The sequence below is a fragment of the Schistocerca nitens genome, chromosome 4 (assembly GCF_023898315.1).
Source record: "Schistocerca nitens isolate TAMUIC-IGC-003100 chromosome 4, iqSchNite1.1, whole genome shotgun sequence".
Taxonomy (NCBI): domain Eukaryota; kingdom Metazoa; phylum Arthropoda; class Insecta; order Orthoptera; family Acrididae; genus Schistocerca; species Schistocerca nitens.
The window spans coordinates 728,410,466-728,434,712 of NC_064617.1; the positions used below are offsets into that span (position 1 = coordinate 728,410,466).

Consider the following 24,247-nt stretch of genomic DNA (forward strand, 5'->3'; position numbering starts at 1 on the left):
ACAGAGGCAACCAGCATCCCTAAATTGTCGATACCAACCAGTAGTGCTCAGTTTACATGGCGGTTCTTTTCCCTAATTTCCTCTGAAAGCGCACTGCACTGTTATAATAGATAAGCATCTCGCAAAATCTGACACACAAAAACTCTTTCTTTGCATTATCGCCGTTTCCTCAAGGCGCTGCACTCGTAACCGCAACTGGTGGGCATCTCTGTCAGTTTACGGCTTTATCAAAGGCGTCGATCATATATGTGCATGTAACACTTCGGAAAATGTAATTCTGAAAACGAATGAATCAATTATAGTAGCCCGGTATTTTCCAAATGATATCTTGCGGCGTCACATTCAGTGTCGCGACGGTCTCTCATGTTGTTTTAGCTCATCTATGTATCATTATTGTTTCTTTCGCTAACGGTTTACAGGAAGCTCTACATCCGGTGAACCTCCATTTTCTAATTTTCTCATTTCACAAGACATGTGGAAGGAAGTTGGTGAGTCATGTAGTACTGGCCAACATAAGCTTTCCTAGTTTGCTGTGCAATGTGGCAGCTGATCAGAATATTAATATACCATTCTCTTTCCTCAAGACTTGTTCTAAGAATAGCACAGTATAATGATTTTTATTTTTTATTTACAGTACTGAATCGCTCTCTCTGTGTCCACCTCTACTTCACTTTGGCTACCCATCTATCCATCTCTACCTGTCTCCTACTCCCCACTCTGTCCTTCACCTTCTACTCCCTTGAAGGGGGTTCATTATGTACGAGGTTTACTGTTCACTACCCTATTGGAGCAAATGTAAATGTATTGCTCACGCGCTGCCTGCGATATAAAACATCTCTGCTGTAATAGAATCGCAGGTCAGAGCAGTGTCGGCAGTAATAATCGCTCGCTCCTACAGAGCAGTCGCATTAGTTCGTTGTTATGGAGCAGTTCAAATGGTTCAAATGGCTCTGAGCACCATGGGACTCAACTTCTGAGGTCATTAGTCCCCTAGAACTTAGAACTAGTTAAACCTAACTAACCTAAGGACATCACAAACATCCATGCCCGAGGCAGGATTCGAACCTGCGACCGTAGCGGTCTTGCGGTTCCAGACTGCAGCGCCTTTAACCGCACGGTCACTTCGGCCGGCTATGGAGCAGTCGCAGTAGCAGTCGCCGCTGGTGCAGCGCAGTTCATTGCCATGTAGTGTAAAGTAAATTTTATTATTCTTCATCGCCATGCGCGTACTTAAATTTATTGTCTGAGGCATGGGCGTACCCAGCGAGGGGCAGGGGGGAGCAGTTGCCCCCCCCCCCCCCAGAAGATATTCGCAATTTTTTACTAGTTTACTATCTTATTTAATAAGAAATGCTGCATGTTTTCTCGGATTTTACAAGTGCATTCTTGTATTTAAAATGTTTATTAAAAGCAGTTTTTCACTGGTTTATTTAATAAGAAGTTCTGTATGTTGTCTCGAGTCCTTGTTTCCTGAGACTAGTATGACCTGCCCCCCCCCCCCCCCCCCCCCAGTTCAGATCCCGGGTACGTCCTTGATCTGAGGTGTTAATATGAATTTGTTCCAATCCTTTTGTGATCTGTCAGCACTAATTAAGTCAGACTTGTAATGTTCAATTTTTTATGTAATGGTTTACAGAAACGTTTTCAATAATAATGTTTTTCAGAGCATAATTTTTTACCAGTCATTTACATAAATTTAAATATTTTACAAATTTTCTCAGATCATAGTCATGTGTTGTTTAATAAGAGGACCAGCTATGCAGCTGTGTCAACAAGCAAAGTCAGTCTTTCTTCTAATAATGCAAACCACAGACAAATGTTGTTCAGTAATAGTAGATAGGCCAGCATTGCACTAAGCTGTGCCATTTAGGAGCAGATATATAGACAGCGTTATCCGCCGACAACATTATGAGGTAAGAATTTTTCAGTTTTTTCAGGTCGATTTCACAGGGCCATGACATAGTGCTGCTTACATCCAAAATTTTCAGTTTCAATTCTCAGTCAATTTAGTACCAGAAATTTTTAAATACGAGAAGGTTACACCCTAGCTCTGTCCATTTCCTCCAGCCCCTCTCTCCTTCATCCCACTCCATCTGACCATACCTTCCTCCCTCTCTCTCTTTCCATCTGCGCTTCCCCCTCTTCCTTTTACACTTTCCCACTACCCATCTACACCTTTGACCTATCTCATGAATTTTCCCTTCCTCCTTTCTCAGTGTCCATTTCTTCCACCTCCTTTTTCTGTCCATCCTCTTCCACCCATCTCAACCAGCCCCAGCCACGCTCAATGCCACGTGTAACCGTCTCCAGTATAATTCAATAAAGCAGGTCGATACTACTCCATCAACACACCTGCCGTGCAGGGCAGGCTACACATCAGGGACTTGAAAACCATTTATTTGCCCCTGACACACAAACTGCAGTGCAAAGCAGATCTATAAGGCAGGCAGCTACTACTCCAACACAACATGCCTCTAACGCAGGGCAGCCTACATGTCAGAGCCCAGAAAACTGTTTCTTGCCATTAAAATGTAGGCTGCCTTCCAAGCAGGTTGATTTGGCCAATACTATTCTCATAAAACACAACTTTTGTGTAGGGCAGCATATATGCCAGAGGCTGTAAAAAACGTGGAGCTATGAGGTCAAACCTCAGAGTGCTGATATTTGTGAGGCCTGTAGTTACTGTAACAGATTTGGTTGATATCGATACAGCGGTTTGGCAGGAGATCCTGCTTTGTTTATGTAACAGATAACAGAACACAGAAGCATGGATACTTGTTTTACTATTTCAGCGCCTCAGTTCACCAGTGTTTAGCCCACTATTTTACAGAGATTGTAAATAAAATACAAAATATTCTCCTCCTCCACACATACAATATGTGCCCAGACATTACACGTGGTACACAGCACCCCATATTCTCCAAACACATAATGCATTGTTCAGTCTGTTCTGTTGGTCCATTATTTCCCGTAAATTCCAGTTTTCTTCGCCATTTTGTAAGTGGCTTTCCTTGGCAACCCTTTGCGTGTTTATTTTATTTTGGACTTGTAAATTCAGCTTTCTTCAACTCCTTTTCAGACTTTATATTTTCTGCTTTTATCTCTTCTCTTCAGTGGCCATCACTTTCTTTTCTAATTGTTGATGATGCTTCAGCTGCCTCCCTTGTGGTCAGTTTATTTGACCTTGCTCACAGCCATTTTAATGCACTCTGCATTCCATTTACCTCTAACTTTTTCTGGTTTTCTGTTATTTCAACCTGAAAAGAAGTAACAAGAAGAAAATACAATCTAACCACTGAAATTACTTCTGGCCAATGTGAAAGACAATCAGGTGGCTGGTACTGGAGGACAAACACACAGCAGGATCTAGACATATTGTACGTTCTTTTATAGAAATTATTATGAAACGTGTGTTGGATGTCATTTCTTACATAACATAGATAAAAAGAATGTAGCAACGAAATTAAATCATGTTAAAAACTGGTACTGCAGGCCTCAAAATAACTTTGGTGCACTAAGGCCTACAGCAACACTATAAAGCTGTCAGAGCAGACAAAGCACTGAAGACAGGAAGAAGATATCCAACTCCAGTACACATGTATATAAAAGCTTACTTCTGCTAACCATACACTTCTGCTATTTTGAGGCAGAAAGGGAAATCACAGTGGTGGCAGGTACTGTAAGCAGGCCGATACTGCACGACTCTCCTCTAGTATGCTGCCCAACTCTTCTTGGAAAGGACACTCTCGAAATTACAAGGAAAACCTTTCGCACTTACAAAAGGATATCTTGACGAAACAAGCTGCTCTCCGATACATGTTCTCTCTCTCTTCTGTCAGCCTAACGTCATAAGGGTGCCAGACTGAGTAGTAAGTCCAAGTAATCAGTGGAACGAGTGTTTTGTAAGGGTCTTCTCTTGTGGACGAATTACATAGCCGAAAGAGTCTTCCAATAAATCACAGCCTGCCATCTGCTTTTCGTACAATTAGATTTATGTGGTCATTCGACCTCAGATCGCTCCGGAAGGTTACTTCAAGGTACTTGATGGTTGTTAATGTTTCCAGTGAATCATTATCAACAGTTTACACCTACATCCAGAACGAAGGGTCCACGCTGAACTACCGCAAAGGCGAAGGTACGCACTGTTCGCCGTGGGCTGGATTACCGACAAACGAATCTCATACGGAGCAAAGCGACAGTGGGGGAAAGTAGACCTACTTCTCTACATTAACCAATCCCGATTAGAACAGGACAGTGAGAAAATTATTTTGTACGTTTACACGCAACACAAATCCCAGAAGACTATTAAATAGTTTCGGAAATCGTTTTTGTTTTCTTTACATTTTAGGCTTGAATCAATTTTTTCTACCCAATTAGATACAGGTTTTCCTGGAGTCGGTTGTTTTACTTTTACTCGAACGGTGCTGATAAATAAACTTCTCAGCCGGCCGCGGTGGTCTCGTGGTTCTAGGCGCGCAGTCCGGAACCGTGCGACTGCTACGGTCGCAGGTTCGAATCCTGCCTCGGGCATGGATGTGTGTGATGTCCTTAGGTTAGTTAGGTTTAAGTAGTTCTAAGTTCTAGGGGACTGATGACCACAGCAGTTGAGTCCCATAGCGCTCAGAGCCATTTGAACCATTTGAAATAAACTTCTCAATTTCGTCTCCATCGCTTTATATACCGGGTGATCAAAAAGTCAGTATAAATTTGAAAACTGAATAAATCACGGATTAATGTAGATAGAGAGGTACAAATTGACACACATGCTTGGAATGACATGGGGTTTTATTAGAACCGAAAAACATACAAAAGTTCAAAAAATGTCCGACAGATGGCGCTTCATCTGATCAGAATAGCAATAATTAGCATAACAAAGTAAGACAAAGCAAAGAAGATGTTCTTTAGACGAAATGCTCAATATGTCAACCATCATTCCTCAACAATAGCTGTAGTCGAGGGATAATGTTGTGAACAGCACTGTAAAGTATGTCCGGAGTTATGGTGAGGCATTGGCGTCGGATGTTGTCTTTCAGCATCCCTAGAGATGTCGGTCGATCACGATACACTTCTGACTTCCGGTAACCCCAAAGCCAATAATCGCACGGACTGAGGTCTGGGGGCCTGGGAGGCCAAGCATGACGTAAGTGGCGGCTGAGCACACGATCATCACCAAACGACGCGCGCAAGAGATCTTTCACGTGTCTAGCAATACCTTTTTTTAATTTTTTGTTCTAATAAAACCCCACGTCATTCCAAGCATGTGTGCCAATTTTTACCTCTCTATCTACATTATTCCGTGGTTTATTAAGTTTTCAAATTTATACTGACTTTTTGATCACCCGTTATTACGAAGCTACTACTATTCTTTTTAATTTAGGGAAAAGTTTGCTTATCATTACAGTAACTGATGTCTGCTTGCCTTCAGTGGTTAAAAACTAGTTACAGTGGTCCATATTTGTATCAAGTTTTTATGCTCATCAGCACTTTGACGACAGTCATCGAATGAACCAGTTGCTGCACTGCATTCAGTTACTATAGCAAGAGCCAGCCACTTACTTGAGATGGAGTGAGTGAGTGAGGGAGGGAGGAAGACTAGACGTCATGTCATTGTGAACAGAGATATATATCTGGAGACGCACAAGGAACTGCGGGCGTGCCCCAATACAGCGTCATAGAACCATTACTATATTGAATGTTCCTCCTAAGAGCCGCCAGGCGCAGTTTCTCTGATGTTTACCATTTTCCTTTTCGCAATGTACAGCCTCAATCAGCCAAAACATACTGCTCATCACATCTTTCATGCGATGCCCAGTGTCAACGTAAAGAGTCGGTTTGTTTCCCGTTGAAAACAAAATTATTTCTGAAGCGGAATTTTGCGTGCTCATTCGTCATGGGGGTTAAGGCGTAGCGCCTTGTATCCCACCCTAAGTTGGAAAAAGGATGTATTTTGATATTTGGGGATTTTATGATTTTATTCTTTCAAGAACTCCCCCATAAAATATTTATGAAGACAGTAACTGTTCTCGAAAGAACAGAATACTGTTGATGACCGTGCAGCTTTTCCCTGGAATAAATGATGACTAACTGAAACCCTCAGCTGCCGACAGGTGTTGTTGATATACCTCGATGTGGACAGCTGAAAATGCGTGCACCGACCGGGACTCGAACCCGGGATCTCCTGCTTTGCGCGGTTTAATACTGATACCGGATTGGCTATGATGTATATCAGCGAGTCAGTTCGCGCGTATTATGGGAGCTAAAGATGGATAGAGCGTCTGCCATGTAAGCAGGAGATCCAGGGTTCGAGTCCCGGTCGGTGCACGCATTTTCAGCTGTCCACATCGAGGTATATCAACAACACCTGTCGGCAGCTGAGGGTTTCAGTTAGTCATCATTTATTCCCCATAAAAGTTATTAGCTTGTGATTGGTCAAATGTAAAAGACGCAGCTTTGCGCGGTTTAATACTGATACCGGATTGGCTATGGTGTATATCAGCGAGTCAGTTCGCGCGTATTATGGGAGCTAAAGAACTGATTTGTGAAGTCTAAGCAGTTCGGAACTCAGCCATCATCACGTTTGGATGAGTACCTTACTAGCTCTGAACAGATGTAATAATTTTGCTAAATACTGAGTAAAAATTGACCGTGGTGTGCCGCAAAGTGAGCGCAAACGTGGGAGGAAAATGAGGACGCCAAATTCCGATTTTTATGTGACTTTTGAATAACTAAAATTCGCGTGGCATATTGTACAAGCTAGCAGCGCGAACTGAACGTTGAAAGGAATCGTGTTGGTGAGTATTTGAGCGAGCATTCGGTCGCAGCTAATTTGTTTACTCTTTTATTGATAACAGGTTCGGTTAACGCTGCACCGTCTCAAATTAGTCTACAGCGGTATTTATTTCATCGGTATGTATTAACAGTGACAGTAACGCACAGAAAAATAGCCAGTATTCCAGCAGTGATCGAGCAGCGCTGCTGCACGGCGGCAGTAGTCCGCGCTGACAGGGGACTACAATAATTTGGGGTCGCTCTAAGGACATGTTCTATTCCGCTTTAAAAATTATCTTGTTTGTAACAGGAAAGAAAACGTCACTTTCCGTCGACACTAGTATAATGGACCCGCGGTCTCTGGCGGCTCGTGACAGAATTATTGCATTTCGTTTGGACGACAATGGATCGGTTATGGTGGTCTGGTTCCATGGCAAGCTCTGTCACCAAACATGACACCAACGGACTACTGCTTCTGGAGGCATCTGAAGAGCCTAGTATACGAGACTCCTGTCGATATTCTCACGGATCTGGTTGCTAAGATTATCGCTGCCGCGGAAGTAGTACGCCAAAGTCTTGGTATTCTTGAGGGCTTAAGACAGTCCATGGTGTGTCGTTGTACACTCTGTAGTGGTCATGGTGTTCGAAATTTTGAACAAGTTCTGCATTTGGTACGTGTTGCACTGTACACTACATAAGGGATTGAACAATCTGGATAAAAGTGTACATGTTTCGTCTGAGAGTTGTAACATTACTTTGTGTCGTGTGTTGTACGGTTTGGTTATAGGATATTATAGGCTTCTTCACTGCTGTGAAGGTATTTCCACGGAAATAAGGGTGATTGGAATAAGAAACCGAATAAATCATAATCACATTGTTATTCTGTAACGAGTCGATGGAGACCGTGGGTCATTTGTACCAAAATACTCAGAAGGTATCCCCAAACAACCTCTGAAAGTTTGTCGGTGTGGTTCTGGCTCACCCTGTATATAGCAGACAACGTCGGATGCTTCATGAGGCTGTTTGCCAGTGATACTTTTGTATAGGAGATCACCCCCATAGGTCAATTGTTAACTGGTGCGGTAGCTCAGCATGTTCAGTCAGCGTGCTAACCACTCTCTGCAATTAAATAAAAACTGAAGTTCTCATTGGTGGAATTGAAAGATATCACACGCATCAACGCAGTACCACTGACGAAAAACGACGAAGAAACAAACGGTAAGAAAGACGACCCCCCCCCCCCCCAACAAATAAAGAAAAAAAATTGTTATCGTCACCGCCTTCAGTGTGGAAGGGCCCCGGTTCGATTCCCCCTATATCCTCAGATGTTTACCTCAGAGATAGGGAGGTCTGGTATGGAATCCACTCAGCCCATGTGAGGCCAAATGACGAGCTGCTAGAATAAAGAAGCGTCGGTATCATAGGGATTCATTTACTGGCAGGAACGGCTGAGTTGCCCATAACATATTAAAATTCATATACGAGTTGTAAAATCACCCTTATGATACACAAAACTATGATACTTAAATCTAGTCGGTGAATAAAATTGTTAAACTGCCCAGTTGGGTTAGTATCTCAGACCATCCTCCAACACTTCAGGGATGAGGCCTGACATTTCACAGAATTTTAGAACATATGTTCACAATGAAATTTTCACTCTGCGCCGGAGTGTGCGCTGATATGACAATTCCTGACAGATTAAAACTGTGTGCCAGACCACGACTCGAACTTGGAACCACTGTCTTTCGTGGGCAAGTTCCCTTACTATCTGAGCTATCCAAGCACAACTCATGAGCCGTCCCTACAGTTTTACTTGCACGAGTGTCTAATTTCCTACCTTCCAAATTCACAGACGTTCTTTTGTGAAACCTGAAAGACTAACGCTCCTGGAAGAAAGGAGATAATGGAGACAGGGCTTAGCCACAGCCTGCGGGCCCGCATCTCGTGGTCGTGCGGTAGCGTTCTCGCTTCCCACGCCCGAGTTCCCGGGTTCGATTCCCGGCGGGGTCACGGATTTTCTCTGGCTCGTGATGGCTGGGTGTTGTGTGCTGTCCTTAGGTTATTTAGGTTTAAGTAGTTCTAAGTTCTAGGGGACTGATGACCACAGATGTTAAGTCCCATAGTGCTCAGAGCCATTTTGAACCACAGCCTGCGGGGTGTTTCCAGAATGCAAAGTCCTTAGTGTGGGACATGTATAAATTACTTTCTGAAATCCCCTTGTGTAACGATAAAATCTTGATACTTTCTTAAAATTGAAGGAAACAAACGTTTCATGATGTAATCTGGCATATGGCCTACTATACTCCCTGCACTCATTCAGGCTCTGAAGACGCAAAGGCGGCAGTTTCTTCGATGCATGGTTGCTTAGTCTGAAGCCTGATACACCCAGATCCATGAATCCCGAATGTCTTGGTTGGACTTGGCCGATTCCAAAACATCCACTAGAAGTTTGGCTGTAAAAGTCCTTGACTGAGGCAATCCTATTCAGTGATCGAGGGAGCCATCAAACTTACTGTACACTTCCACCCTTACCTTACATTACTTTTTCGTGTCTGGAAACCAGTCGCTGTCTTTCAGCCCAGTACTGGGCCACATCCAGGGCTTCTTTCTTATCCACCTACAAATCGTCGAGGTTGCATCTGTAGGGACAGTTTGTACAGGCCAGGTGGTGTTCCATGTCTTGCACAGCATCACTATCGCAACTCCCGTCGTCACGTTAGCATGACCCCACCTGATCATGTTTGTTTTCACTGGGGCCACCCCTGTTCTTATACGGTTCAGGGTAGTTTTTTTCAGTTTGTTATGGAGCTGCCAGGCACTACATGTGCTGGTGGATAGTCAGGTCTTTTACGGGATTTCAGTCGTCAACACTCGCACTCAGTGCCAATGGGAGGACGTCGATCGTCGATGGTTTGTTTGAGCCTCTGTGTGAATTCGTGAGATGTTCTTTTGGATCTGGGCCTCACAAGACCAGCAGCTCGGTAAAGCTTTGATACGGGCGAGGGTTTCATACGCCCTGTTGTGAGTCGACATATTTCATTATGGCTTGCCATACCGGGTGTGTGCTTTCAGCTGTAGAGAAGCATAGTGTTTGGGCCATAGTTCTCAGGATAGCAGGTTTTTCTCCCCATTTGGTGTTTACGAATTTCCGCAAAGTATTATTCTGGAGGCCACCTTCTGACGGATCTTTTCACAGTGCTGTCTGTATACCAGAGATCTATCCAGAGTCACACCTAGATAAGTTTGTTTATCTGTGTGTTCCAATGTGGTATTATCCCAGGAAACATTCAGCTTTCGCTTTGCTTGCCGAGATGGAAGGTGGAAAGTGCTTACTTGAGTCTTCGAGTAATTCCGTTTAAGATAATTATTTTGATAGCATTCTGACAAAACCCTGAGTGGTTTTCCCAGATTCTGTTCTACCCCCCCCCCCCCCTCCCCTGAGATGTGATTACCAAGTCATCTGCATATAGGAAATGATTAGTATGATTAGTCGTTGGCTGGTCGTCAGTGTATAGTAGTTAAAAAAAGGTAGGGGGCCAGAACGCTTCCCTGGGTCAGTCCTGTAGGGTAGCATACCGTCCGACGCGGCTGACGGGATATAAAATACTGTCTTGCCTCAGCCGCCATCGTGGTCCATGAGGGGCGTACCAGTCACTGTATTGCTAGCTCCTCATTTGTCAATAATACCAAATGGAGCCCGCATCTCGTGGTCGTGCGGTTGCGTTCTCGCTTCCCACACCCGGGTTCCCGGGTTCGATTCCCGGCGGGGTCAGGGATTTTCTCTGCCTCGTGATGGCTGGGTGTTGTGTGCTGTCCTTAGGTTAGTTAGGTTTAAGTAGTTCTAAGTTCTAGGGGACTGATGACCATAGATGTTAAGTCCCATAGTGCTCAGAGCCATTTGAACCATTTGAACCAAATGGAATTAAAATTTAAAAACAAGAGCTACATCTAAATTTACATGACTACTCTCTAATTCACACTCAAGTGCCAGTTTCTCTGAACCACATTCAGACTATTTCTCCACCGTTCCGCGCTTCAACAGCGAGTGGAAAAAACGAACACTTCAGTCTTTCTGTAAGAGCTCTGATTTCTCTTATTTTATTGAGACGATCATCCCTCCCAACGTAGGGTGGCGACAGTAAAATAATTTCACATTCGGAGAAGAAAGTTGGTGATTGAAATTTCGGGAAATTATCTTGCCGCAACGAAAAATGTCTTTGTTTTAATGATTTCCGTCCTCGCTTATCATATCCGTGACTCACTCTCCCCTGTTTCGGCCTTTTTTAACTTTTTCGATGTCCTATCCGCTTAGCATCCCTTATAGCACAGAAATACTCTAGCAGAGACGAAGAAGCGTAATGTAGGTAATCTCATTTGAAGGCCTATTCATCTTCTAAGCGTTCTACCAATAAAACGTAGTCTTTGGTTTGGCTTCCCCACTATTTTCTATTTTCTATTTTTCTATGTGATCGTTCCAAATTTAGTTGTTCATAATTGTAATTCCTAGATATTTAGTCGCCTTGATAGCTTCATTTTGTGTGATTTATAGCGTAATCGAAATTTAACGGAATTCTTTTTGTACCCGTGCGAATGACCTCATACTTTTCATTATTTAGTGTCAATTGCAGCTTTTTGCACCATACAGGTATCTTGTCTACATGATTCTGCAGTTGGTTTTGATATTCTGATGACTTTACGAGACAGTGACAGCATCATCTGCAAACAATCTAAGAGGGCTGCTCAGATTATTTCCTAAATCGTTTGTGAGGATTAGGAACACACAGGGCCTAAAACACTTCCTTAGGAAATGCTAGATATCAAATTTTTTTACTCGATGATTATCTGTCAATTACTACGTACTGTGACATTTCTGAGAAGAAATCAAGGATCCATTCACACAAACTAAAGCTACACTTCATAGGCACGTCATTTGTTAGAAGTCTCTTGTGAGGAACGGTTTCAAAAGCCTTCTGGAAATCTAGAAATATGGAATCAGTTTTAGATCCCCTCTCGAAAGCTTCTACTACTTGGTACTAAAAAAGAACCAGTTGTTTTTTACAAGAAACAAGGTGCTATAGATAAAGGATCTGAGTCCCTGCCTCCCCACTCTCGTCATTTATCATATTTGGAAGACGCTTCCCAAAAGCTGACACTATAGCCAGATTAAAATTACTAAACAGTTGACGTTTGTCACTTGGCGCTACAGTGTTGCCACATCGGCTGCCGTTCGGTTATAAGCGACACACAAAAATGCGTCATTTCACAAATGCTGTTAATGTGTAACGAGGACTAAGTTGAAGCGGGTGCCACGGGGTATGGCGGAAATGCGAGGTGTTCTGTCGACAGTCGATTTTAAGTGCCCCAATGACTGAAGTGCAGCAGACCACACATTTTGCAGCCCTGAGTTTAAACTCATGTCCTACCCTAACCTAACCTAATCTTAACAAAACATCGTGAAGTGCAACGTATCCGAGGAAACGGCGGTCAACTATCTGCGGCAGAACTATGTTCACGGCAATTGAAGCTAACCTCTACGAGCAAACTTAAGATGGAAAAATGTCAGTTTCAGCGTTAAAATCAAAATGAAATTTCTCGCTATCATTGGTTGCTTGAAACTATCCTCACACTGGCTACACGAGTCGCTGCGTTACCAACCGATGAGAGCGCATAAAAATGAACGATAAGAAGAAAAGTGCATATAAAAATGTCAGTTCGATGATGAAAATGATGCGTAAAAGAATTAGGAATTTTAAAAATTAGACCCAAACAAATTAAATAAATAAAGATAATAACTCAAGTCTTTTGATCAGATTCAGAAATAATAAAATTTCGCTGCGTTTAATAAGGTTCCAACCTGTGACCTACACACCAGGCATATAGGCTAACCACGGCGTTACACCAGTACTTTGCGTTAAGTTGTTAAATATATGACTCTGTTGATGCAGTCGCAACGACGAAATGTAGCCTTCAAAAATTCAGCTTCATTCTATGTTGTGCGAAGCTGCTTATCTAATGTAAGCCGATCTCTGCGGTTATAATATCTGTGTATGTGACGCAGAATTGTGTCTTGTGCGGAAGGATCCGGTAGTGTTTGTTTAGTTCTGTGTATGAAACGTCTGTGTTTAAATATGAAGTAAAAGGGCAAGACCCAGGATTCGGGATCCAAACACATCAGAAACGAAATCCGGAAGTAAACTGACCAATTGTTGTGGCAATTTGGCAACAGCGAATGGTTCACGCTGCAGTGTGAGGAAACCAGCTCCAGCACGTGAAGTGTCGACTATTAAGTAATTTTAATCAGACTATAAGCGCAAGATGAAATAACACTTGATAAGATCTGAACATGGCCCTGTGAAGTTCGCAACAGTATCCCTATCTATTTATTAAATTGATTTTGATTTTTATAATCATACACCCTTAACCAGCATACAGAGCTAGCCATAACAGTTGAAACACCTGGAAGGATATAGCAAATAAAGAAATTTTACTTATGTGCGCGCACAGTGCAGTAGGCAGAGTTTGCGGATGATCTGGAGATACAAAGGATGCAACACTTCGTAGACAGAGCTGTCACCTCTGGCACAAGCCATGGCTCTGACCTGGCAGGGCCAAGAGTTGAAGCGAGCTTGGATGAAAAATTATGTGTCGTTCCATGCTGCTTGAACTATATACGATAGTTCACCCATGTGGTGGTCTGCAAATGGCCAGTCCTCCTCAGCACACCATAATTAGCTGTTTTCAGTGAGTGAGTGGTCTGAGGAAGGTGCTGGCTAGGGCAACAATCTAACGCCCTCTTATCTAAGACCTTCTTATCGAGGTCGGGTCAAGACAGCATGGCCTGATGGATGAATCGAAACATGACTGCGTCGCGTCGTTTCATGATTCGAGGGTCAGCAACGTCATGGACACTTCACTTAGAAAATATGGCACGGCCACCGATCTCAACACGTCAGAGATATGACGCCTGCTGTCCAAATGACCTGGTGTTCGATAAAGAAATGATCGAGTGGCGCGCCCAGTGGCACCCTACAGCATCAAGGCAGGTGCTAGGTAAGTGTGGTGGTGACAAATGCAATCTGGCAATATGCATCCTCCTCAACAGTCTTCACGTTTGGATGCACCCATTGTGATGCTGTAAGCAAGACAGAGGCTTGTCTGAAAAGACGATGGGTGCCATTCCTGTGCCCAGTCTTGTTGGGCGTACCACTGTCCGATCGCCTCTTTCTGCTGCCCTGCCAAGGAAATCTGCAACATGATCTCCATTCTGACAGTCTGTGATGCTGTGGAAGTCGTTGCACTGGCCGTATGGATACATTTCTTACTGCAAAAAGCCCATTCGCTGACGCAAGGTACTCGATGTGACATGACCGCGCCAACGATGTATCTGTACACTCGAGCGCTAGTCGCGTGCGGCCGTTGAGATGTTGAATGGGGTTGAGTACAGCCCGACCGAAACCACCGATAACGTATTCCCTTGACAGTCGCGGGATTCTGACCAACGCAATCAACAATATCACGGAACGATAAACGGCTATATTACTAGGCCGCAATCCTGCCATTGTCGAATTGCTGTAAATGCCAGTAGATGTTTCTCCTTCTTACATGGGATATAACACTATCTTTTCGGCAATAATTAACACTCAGAATGATCTCACTCTTCAGCGGAGAGCGCGCTGATTTGAAACTTCCTGGCAGATTAAAACTTTTGTGTCGAACCGAGACTCAAACCTGCCTTTCACAGGCAAGTGCTCTACCGCTTCAACTATCCCAACACGACTCACGATCTTCCCCTACAGCTTTACTTGCGAAAACAGCACATTCCTATCTTCCAAACTTCACAGAAGTTTATCCACATACCTCGCCGGACTAGCACTTCTAGAGGAAAGTAGGTTTAGAAGGTAGGAAATGAGGGATTGGCGGAAGTAAAGCAGTGAGGCCGGGTCGTGATTCGATAGCTCAGTTCGGTACAGAATTTGCCAGCATAGGGCAAAGGTCTCACGTTCGAGTCCCAATCCGGCACATGGTTTTAATCAGCCAGGAAGTTTCAGTTAACATTCAAATGCTATTTCTTAATGAGAAACTCGCTGGGTACTCACTCTTTATTTCTACGTAGAATGTAAATTGAGTTACTCGAACCCAAATTTGTATATCCAAGCAGAAGTCGCGATCATTCATTACGCTGTAATCGTACGAGGGGTATACAAAAAGGAAGCCTCAATCGGTCGCGCAGTGGAAACCACAGTGAAAATTTGTTGAAGCTTTGAAAATTTTTTTTGGATTGATCTCTTAAAGCCTTCAGCTGCCATTCTCTTTATTTCCTGTACGATTGTACATGGATTTTTTTTTTAGTAGCAGTTGCTCCTATGACATCATGTTATGCTCATAAAATAATTCGAAGTGTTCACGCTATTTTAGGAGCACGTTACTTTCGAGCAGATGCTGCTTTGCAACAACTGCTCGAAAGTAACGTGCTCCTATAAACGACGTATACGACAGAATCTGCTACTAAAAAATCATCCATAAAATACTTGAAAATGGCCTAAGGCCGAAATTGTACAGTCGTACAGGGAATAATCAGAATGGCAGCTGAAGGTTTCAAGAAATCATTCAAAAAATGCATCGCATCTGCGGACCCTTTCGCAATGAAAATTGTACTTCGCAAAGATGTTGGGCAGTGTCTCAAGTATGCCCGTCGATCCCGCCAGGTATGTGCTTGCCGAGAGATTTAGCCAGGTTTCATGCAATTCCATGCAACGTTAATTGTGATGCATTTTCTTCTTCACGACAGTATTCTCGGCCGCATCCTGTAGGGGGGCAATGAAGACCGTTCTGCAGCATTTTCGGTGGGGTGGCTCACGTACCGCTAGCTATGAGGACAGCATTTTGGCACAGGCAACGAACAGCAGACCAGCGTAGACAATTGGCGGAAAGCACAGGAAGCCTACCCTCGCAAAAATCTATGATGTAATAAGGTGCCGGCCGAAGTGGTCGTGCGGTTAAAGGCGCTGCAGTCTGGAACCGCAAGACCGCTACGGTCGCAGGTTCGAATCCTGCCTCGGGCATGGATGTTTGTGATGTCCTTAGGTTAGTTAGGTTTAACTAGTTCTAAGTTCTAGGGGACTAATGACCTCAGTAGTTGAGTCCCATAGTGCTCAGAGCCATTTGAACCATTTGTAATAAGGTATCTGTTATGAGGAGACTACAGACCACATTTACAAACGGTGAACTAAATTATTTATGTAAATCATGGTACCGTAATACTTATTCTGATTAGGTAACTTCGGCATGGTAATTTCTGCTTAAAGTAATACGATGCTGTCAGAACGTTGGCTTATCTTCCACCTTTAGAAGACTTAGATGGCGTGATAAATGCCATCGTATGAAGTCGCTTTTATAATGCCCAGTTTTCCTTGTTGCCTCGTCTGAACATCTCTATGTTGTGTGTGTTTTGAGAATGTATATCTAGACTCGTTTCATTCCTTGAAGGTTCCCCTTCTTGTTTGAATCTATCGAACAGGATAAATAACTGCTATAAATTACTGGTGTGTCATAGTTTCTTACGTAGATTTTACGTCTATGCTGCAACGGCTGGTTAATTCTTCCACGATTCTTGAACTGCGATGCATTGAAATTTGCAGAGACACTGCGCAAAACCTCCTTTCACGGCATTATGATGCACGCTATACACAAGATCTAGCAAGAAAATGATGATACTCAGCCGGCCATGGTGGCCGAGCGGTTCTAGGCGTTACAGTCTGGAACCGTGCGACCGCTACGGTCGCAGGTTCGAATCCTGCCTCGGGCATGGATGTGTGTGTTGTCCTTAGGTTAGTTAGGTTTAAGTAGTTCTCAGTTCTAGGGGACTGATGACCTGAGAAGTTAAGTCCCATAGTGCTCAGAGCCATTTGAACCATTTATGATACTCATGTGGTCCAGGTGCAATCATACGCCACTTGGAGAATGTGGATTGTCCTTTGCTGCTGACGTGGGAAGTAATTTTTGCATTTATCTCATTTTCAATATCGAATAACAATGTAAATATATGCCTCTTGGTAAAAAAATTCACATACAGATAGATTTCAGATCAACGATTTCACTAATGGGCTACTTTCGATTGTTCGGGGAAAACGAGTTTTTTTATCTAAGTCCTTTGTAATTTTTATTCAGTCAGATAATGATTAAACGAGCTGTATGTGGCTGCAAGTCTAACTGCAGGAATGATTACGGTGACGTTCTTAAATTGGTTAAGGAACCGGATGATTAGAAATCCCAGAACTTCCCCTATACAGGTCGAGAGCGATATTGAGTGATTTTTTTTAATGGAAGGAGGGAAAGGCAGAATTTTTATTAGTTTATCACCGTCACATTTTTTCATGCTGTAAGAAAGGCTAGGGACAGCAATAGTAGATAGTGGGGAGGCAACTGACTGCATCGTAGCCTAAGGCAAATGCTTAAGGTGCCATAATGCTCTTGATGGAATCTAGGGATATTTTGGTACCTAAACGCCTAATGAAAGCACGCACAGGAGACTCCAATTACCTTCAGATACATGTAAACGTGGGCTTCTGCGGCCGTTGTCACAGTCGATAAAGTTCTTCTGGATTTGAGGCCGCATTGTCATCTGTAAAATTCCGACGTTTCGCCGACTGTTGCAAGACGTCTTCCTCAGGGAGTATTGCTATCTGCTGAATGAGCACTAGTTTGGATACTTATATACTATGAAGGAGTGCAGTCATTGGATGTGAGGGTGGGGAGGAAGGGTATTAGGAGTTCATTTATTGGTCTTCATTGTGTGTTGTCATTGACGGAAATGGGCGTTTTCCATTGGATTTTCCTTTACTGCTTGCCACTGGTGGCAATCGGCGGATAGGAGACTGACCGGCGACTACAGCGTAGCATTGTTTACTAACTGCCTAGTATCAGCTAGGCTGCGTCAGCGCTCTGTGTACCCTCCACCGCTGTGGCCTACCGCGCGCCTGTTGCTCTGCCAGCTGTCCTTCCGCAAAGCTGTCACAGCTGGCAGCCCAAGACGCTGGATGGAAGTCGGTACCCGTCTTCTCTATTCATATTGTCGGGTCGCTTGGTGTGGTGTCACCGCTAGACACCACACTTGCTAGGTGGTAACTTAAATCGGCCGCGGTCCTGTAGTACATGTCGGACCCGCGTGTCGCCACTGTGTAATCGCAAACCTAGCGCCACCACATGGCAGGTCACAAGACACGGACATGACCTCGCCCCAGTTGTACGGACGACATAGCTTGCGACCAGACGTACCAAGTCTTCCTCTCATTTGCCGAGAGACAAATAGAATAGCCTTCAGCTTAGTCCATAGCTACTACCTAGCAAGGCGCCATTTGTATCAGTGCTTATAGCTTACTACTATTCAAGAGATGTATTCCAACAAGAGAATAAAAGTTAAGTAACATCTACGTACTTTCCTTCTTATTCATTAATAAGTCTCATGTTCCAGAACTTCAAGCCCGTCTGCGTTAGTTTAGCGTGCACCTAGCTACCTCATTGTGTCTATGCTGTATGAGCTAGACACAACATTATTTGGCGACGAGGATGGGATTTTTTGTACGACGTGGTGTTTTGTTGTTGCGTTCCGATAATGATCAATCCAGAGTCGTGGTCCCACGTTCGTTACAGCCCTCTGTCTTAAAGCTTCTTCACCAAGGACATTGGGGTATAGTGCGTACGAAACAACTTGCTCGTCAGCACTGTACTTGGTTCGGAATCGATGCTGCGATTACGAATATGTGCTCCTCTTGCGTGGCGTGTGCCGAACAACACTCCGCACCGCCGCGGAAATTCTTTGCATGGCCGAAAGCCACTTCCCCTTGGCAACGCTTGCACATCGATTTTGCTGGTCCATTCTGGAATGCTCGATGGTTGGTTGTGGTCGATGCTTTCAGTAATTTTCCTTTTGTTGTCCGGATGTCTTCCACGACGTCTTCTGCCACAATCCAAGCCTTGTCTGCTATCTTTTGCATTGAGGGTCTTCCGCAGACTATTGTTTCCGACAATGGCCCACAATTCATGTCCGCAGAATTTCAGTCATTCTGCAACGCCAATGGTATTCACCATCTGACATCCGCGCCGTTTTCGCCTCAGTCCAACGGTGCCGCGGAACGATTGGTCCGGACTTTCAAGTCAGATGTTGAAATTGAAAGAGTCGCATTCTCGAGAGGACGCTTTGTTGCTCTTTATGTCTTCGTATCGCTCTCAGCCCCGCGATGGTCGCTCGCCGGCTGAGTTGCTCCATGGGCGTTCTCATCGCACCCTGAGGTCTTTGCTGCATCCGCCGCATCAGGGTCCTGTGCAGCGGCAGACTCCTGCTTTTGCTCCTGGCGACGTTGTCTATTATCGCAACTATCGCGGTTCACAGCGTTGGCTCGCAGGGCGCATTCTTCGCTGCCTCGGCCGCGCGATGTATTTGGTTTTGGGGGCCTCTGGTGAGGTGCGTCGGCATCTCAATCAGCTGCGCCTCTGTCGTCGCCTGGGTTCTGCCGCTCCCCGTCTGCTTTCAGCGACGGTGCCGTCCGGTCAGCGCCCTGGGGACCCATCTACTGGCTCGCCTCATCCCCAGGTGTTACCGACGCTGCCTTCCATTTTGCCTCATGGCGTCGCGCCGCCGTCGCAGCTGCCGCCGGCGCCGCCAGCAGTGGACGCTTCGCTGCAGCCGCCACGCGCCTCCCTGGGTCACGCGCCGCCGCTCGCTTCCCGTGACCAGCCGTCCTCCGCCATGGACCTCTTGCCCGCTCCGGACCAGATGTCGTCTTCGCCCGTCGGGTGCTCCGACCACATGGAGGTCGACCCTTCGCCCCTCCTGTCTCATTACGTGCGCATACACCTCATGTTGACGTGCACCCTGGACTAGGTTTGCAGGCGTTTCCTAGCTCCCCTCGGACCGAATGGCCGGGTGCGGGTGGCACAGCCTCGCCTGTTGTTAGGCTCCCCACCTCATCGCATACGTCAACATGGGGTCCTCCCCACGGCGGGCGGAAGCCTTATCTCACGACCGTTCGCCGATTTGCGGGGGAGGAATGTGGTGTCACCGCTAGACACCACACTTGCTAGGTGGTAACTTAAATCGGCCGCGGTCCTGTAGTACATGTCGGACCCGCGTGTCGCCACTGTGTAATCGCAAACCTAGCGCCACCACATGGCAGGTCACAAGACACGGACATGACCTCGCCCCAGTTGTACGGACGACATAGCTTGCGACCAGACGTACCAAGTCTTCCTCTCATTTGCCGAGAGACAAATAGAATAGCCTTCAGCTTAGTCCATAGCTACTACCTAGCAAGGCGCCATTTGTATCAGTGCTTATAGCTTACTACTATTCAAGAGATGTATTCCAACAAGAGAATAAAAGTTAAGTAACATCTACGTACTTTCCTTCTTATTCATTAATAAGTCTCATGTTCCAGAACTTCAAGCCCGTCTGCGTTAGTTTAGCGTGCACCTAGCTACCTCATTGTGTCTATGCTGTATGAGCTAGACACAACACTTGGCTATTTCTATAGCCTCTCTATCTTCCTTCTCAAACTATGTTTCGCCAGTACGCGGGCCTCTCGAAATTCGATCTTCATCTTGCACTGTTCCTGATGATTTGCCACCGCTGATTTGTTGTATTGTTTGAGGCAGATTTATCTCTCGTGTTCAGTTCACATTGTGCTTATTGGACGCCCAGTCTCACCTACATACACCAGTCCACATTCGCACCCGATTTCATAAACTCCGGCGGCATAAAACTTGTCAATCGTATCTTCGTCGAGCCCAGAATGTCTTTTATTTTGTTGTTGCTACGAAAAATCGGCTTAATGCCTGTCCGATGCAGAATTTTGCCCAGACGTTCAGTAACCCCTGGTACATATGGTAGCACGACGGTGTTCTGTGCTTCGTTCTGAATTTCCCTGTTGCCCTCCTCCTTCGGTGCCATGGTTTTGTTCAAATGGCTCTGAGCACTATGGGACTTAACATCTGAGGTCATCAGTCCCCTAGAACTTAGAACTATTTAAACCTAACTAACCTAAGGACATCACACACATCCATGTCCGAGGCAGGATTCGAACCTGCGACCGTAGCAGTCGCGCGGTTCCAGACTGAAGCGTCTAGAACCGCTCGGCCACCAGAGGCCAGCCCATGGTTTTGTGTAACATCCTCATGTCGTAGCCATTAGCTTCAAAAATGGACCTGAGGGTCTGTAGTTCAGTTTGCAGGCTGTGTTCATCACTGTCATGTAGGCTCTCTAAGTTTGCAGGGCCGAATTCTTTTGCGTAGGATGGTGGTGGGAGGATGCATGCAGGTACCTGTCCGTGTTGGTGGCTTCCTATATACTCTGTGTCCAAGCTTCCCCTCTGGCTTACAGTAAAGTTCCACGTCGAGAAAAGGCAATACCCCGTTCTTTTTTATCTCCATGGTAAAGCGAATTTTGCTGTGCTGTTGGTTGAGATGTTCGTGAAAGTTCTGAAGCTCTTCTTCTCCGTGTGGCCAGGGCATTTCTAAACATTTAACGCAGGTTATCATTCTTTGCACCATTTTGAAATCTTGTCACTATCTCAGTGAGTAATTGTGCCGCTTTGTTCACATAGTGTTTCATTGGAGATAACTTTATCGACCGGTGTTACTATTCATATAATTTGGCAGGTTGTCAATATACTGTACATCTTAACAGTAACGTTACTATGGAACGTACTCAACAGCGTGCTGGCTGTTAGGCTGGCTTTAGTTTCTTAGTATTTTACTATTGCTCCCCTTTATTTCTGATGATTTATTTGTATGAAAACGAAGTCGGTTCTGATATCCATTGCGTGAGCTGAGGCTGTAAATATACAAAAACAGTATTTAGTTATGAAGATCTCTGCGTAGGCGCCTGCCTACCTACTCGGGTTTCATGATATGTTGCCGAAATTCACATAAATGGGAACAATCTTAATGGTAACTACGACTAACAGCTCAACAGAGCTGTGTATACGGTGTTGTAAGCACCAGTCTTAACATGTATTCAATGCAAATGGTAGCGCGGACGGCGGTATCTGCTGCAACACCAATGATTCAACACAGGTAGGAGGTGGGCGTGGATTCTCCAACTATACATCGCAATTTGGCGCAAGAGAGTCTTCTCTTCATGACGACATAACCCAGTGACGGCAAGCCTGCTATTTACAGTAATCACTTTTACTCCTGACGATGAAGATGCAACGTGCGAAAGAGTGTTTTAGTTCAATACTGACGCTGCCGTAATATCTACAGAGCGTTATACAATAATTACGTTACTTCATTTGAAGAGAGAAGTTTTGCTAACAGAAATTACAGCTCCCTTCTTACTACAGACGACGACATAGAAAACGACTAATCACTTTCGTACAGAATTAAATATTTTAATAAAGGTTGATGGAGACTCGAGCTACAGTCATACTACTCACATCCATGCGATCGTGGAGGCAAATAATACTTTGACCAAACCCTTCTCCTTAAATACTCCCGCGAGGGTTAATGACTGCAAAACAATATAGGGATACCGTACAAAAAGCTTATGTACTGATCGGCTGGCGTCTACCACAGGTGACAGCACTACAAAAATTAAGTTATATTACATCTTCCACATACAACAGTTTTAGTGACACACGTTACATGAAAGGGTTTGGTTTCTACACGTGCGTCCAAGTCACCACCCTACACTTCGCCATGTGTTGCCAATTTCATGGGTGATTATTTAACCTTCTCATCCTAAATCGAATTACGAGTGCCCACACACGAACTCCAACCGAATAAATATTCATTAACTGTCAACGCTCCCAATAAAACGTAGGAGAGGGAGGTTTGGTCTAAGGAACCTGTTGACGATTTGAAACACGGTATCACTCATATCACTGGCAAGACATCTGAATTAAATGCCATTGTCAAAAGTAATTATGACGACCATCGCCGATGACTATGTGCAGTCATCTGGTGTACATATATATTAGATACCGGTAATCGTGGAAATGATGATAAAATCCAATGCATCCTATGACCACATACAATACTGCTTTCAAGCTACACTTAAAAATCTCGAGTGTCAGATTATTTTTCCTTATAAAGAAGGCAATGGGCCTTTGTATTACTTTTTAATTGACCTCTGGTGGTTTACAGGTAGAAGTGCATCTCGAATCCATTATGCATTTTAAGCGCCGGGAGAAAAACTGTTGTAAAACCGGACCGCCCAACGACAGGCTGCGGTCAGGTCTATGCTGACAATGGTGTGGCTGGTGTAATGAACTTTTTTCCAGAATCCGCCGACAAAAGTCTAGTGATGAACTTCGCAATGCGAAAATGGAAACCATGTGATTAAAGTACGATGAACTATATGTCGATCTACTTACCGTAACAGTAGCTTCAGAAAGCAGCCAAAACCTCTACACGTAGCTACCTCTCCGGTGTACGTGACTGTCATTGTAGCAGGCGGGCTGGTATCTTCGTATTGTTATAGCGGCTTTGTACTGTCTCACAGTGATAAAAAGGTAGTTTTAGTATATCGAACACTTGCTACTGCGATAAGAGAAGTAGCTACTGCAAAATAATCAGTGATTGGCGTTAAAAGCAACAATGTCACACGGAGAGTGCTTTAAGGTAACATTAATCTATGCTGCCGCACTTCCCTGTTTACGCGCACAGTAACAGTACCAACAAAGATTTCGATCTTATGTTAATATATTGAAATAAATATTCACTGACAGTTTTTGAATTTGTTTCACAGACTGCGGACGTGCAACGACGCCTTCACGAACATTATTCATTAACACGCACCACGCGTCCTTAGTCAAACACTTCAACGTTACAACAGAAACACATCCGGCGGCGTCTGCCGGTTTACTAACCTAGCGACCATCTCTGGACAGTTTGGTCAAAGAGCTCTATCCGAAGTGATAACATACCGTGGTGCGCCTGGCGCAATCTGTCGCGTGGTGGAAGAATTATGTATCTTTCTGAATGAGCATACGAAATTATCGTCGGTGAATCGCGTGTAAATATGTCGTCACTGTTGTGTCTTATCAGAGGCTAAATGTTGGCGATAAAACGCGAAACACAGCAATTTTTATTAACTTAGTGGAACAATATTTCATAGTGCAAATTATTTGGTTTTAGTTAAAGGCAAATTCTACGATTATTTTCTGTTTCGTTTTCGTTTTGCCGATTTTAGATGTGTCACTGTGAAACAGGGTGTGTTGCGAAGTAGAACGAATGTGCATATGACGTAAGTAATTTATCTACAGAATTGTGAGAACAGGACACAACCTCAAAGTATCCAGCTTACAGTGTAACACAAGATGAACTGTTTCAATATTTTTTTCTTTTAAAAACTGGCGAATGTATAATTAATTCTATGTTGCAAACCGAATCCGCTATTCCTATTAGACACACAGTACAATTGAATGTGGCATTCAGTAGAGAGTAGTTGGAATTGAAAGCATCGATCTTGACTATAGTTGTG

At 44.3% G+C, this 24,247-nt stretch overlaps 1 protein-coding gene across 1 annotated transcript in view; it reads right to left on the reverse strand.

The window, feature by feature from the left end:
* LOC126252900 (bestrophin-2-like) overlaps positions 1 to 23,633 on the reverse strand; it is a 467,283-nt gene extending 443,650 nt beyond the window's left edge. Inside the window, exon 1 of the mRNA XM_049953873.1 lies at positions 23,139 to 23,633. Within this exon, the coding sequence (XP_049809830.1) occupies positions 23,139 to 23,209 (71 nt within the window). The 5' untranslated portion in view covers positions 23,210 to 23,633. The remainder of the gene's footprint in view (positions 1 to 23,138) is intronic.
* Between the last annotated feature and the right edge of the window lie 614 nt (positions 23,634 to 24,247).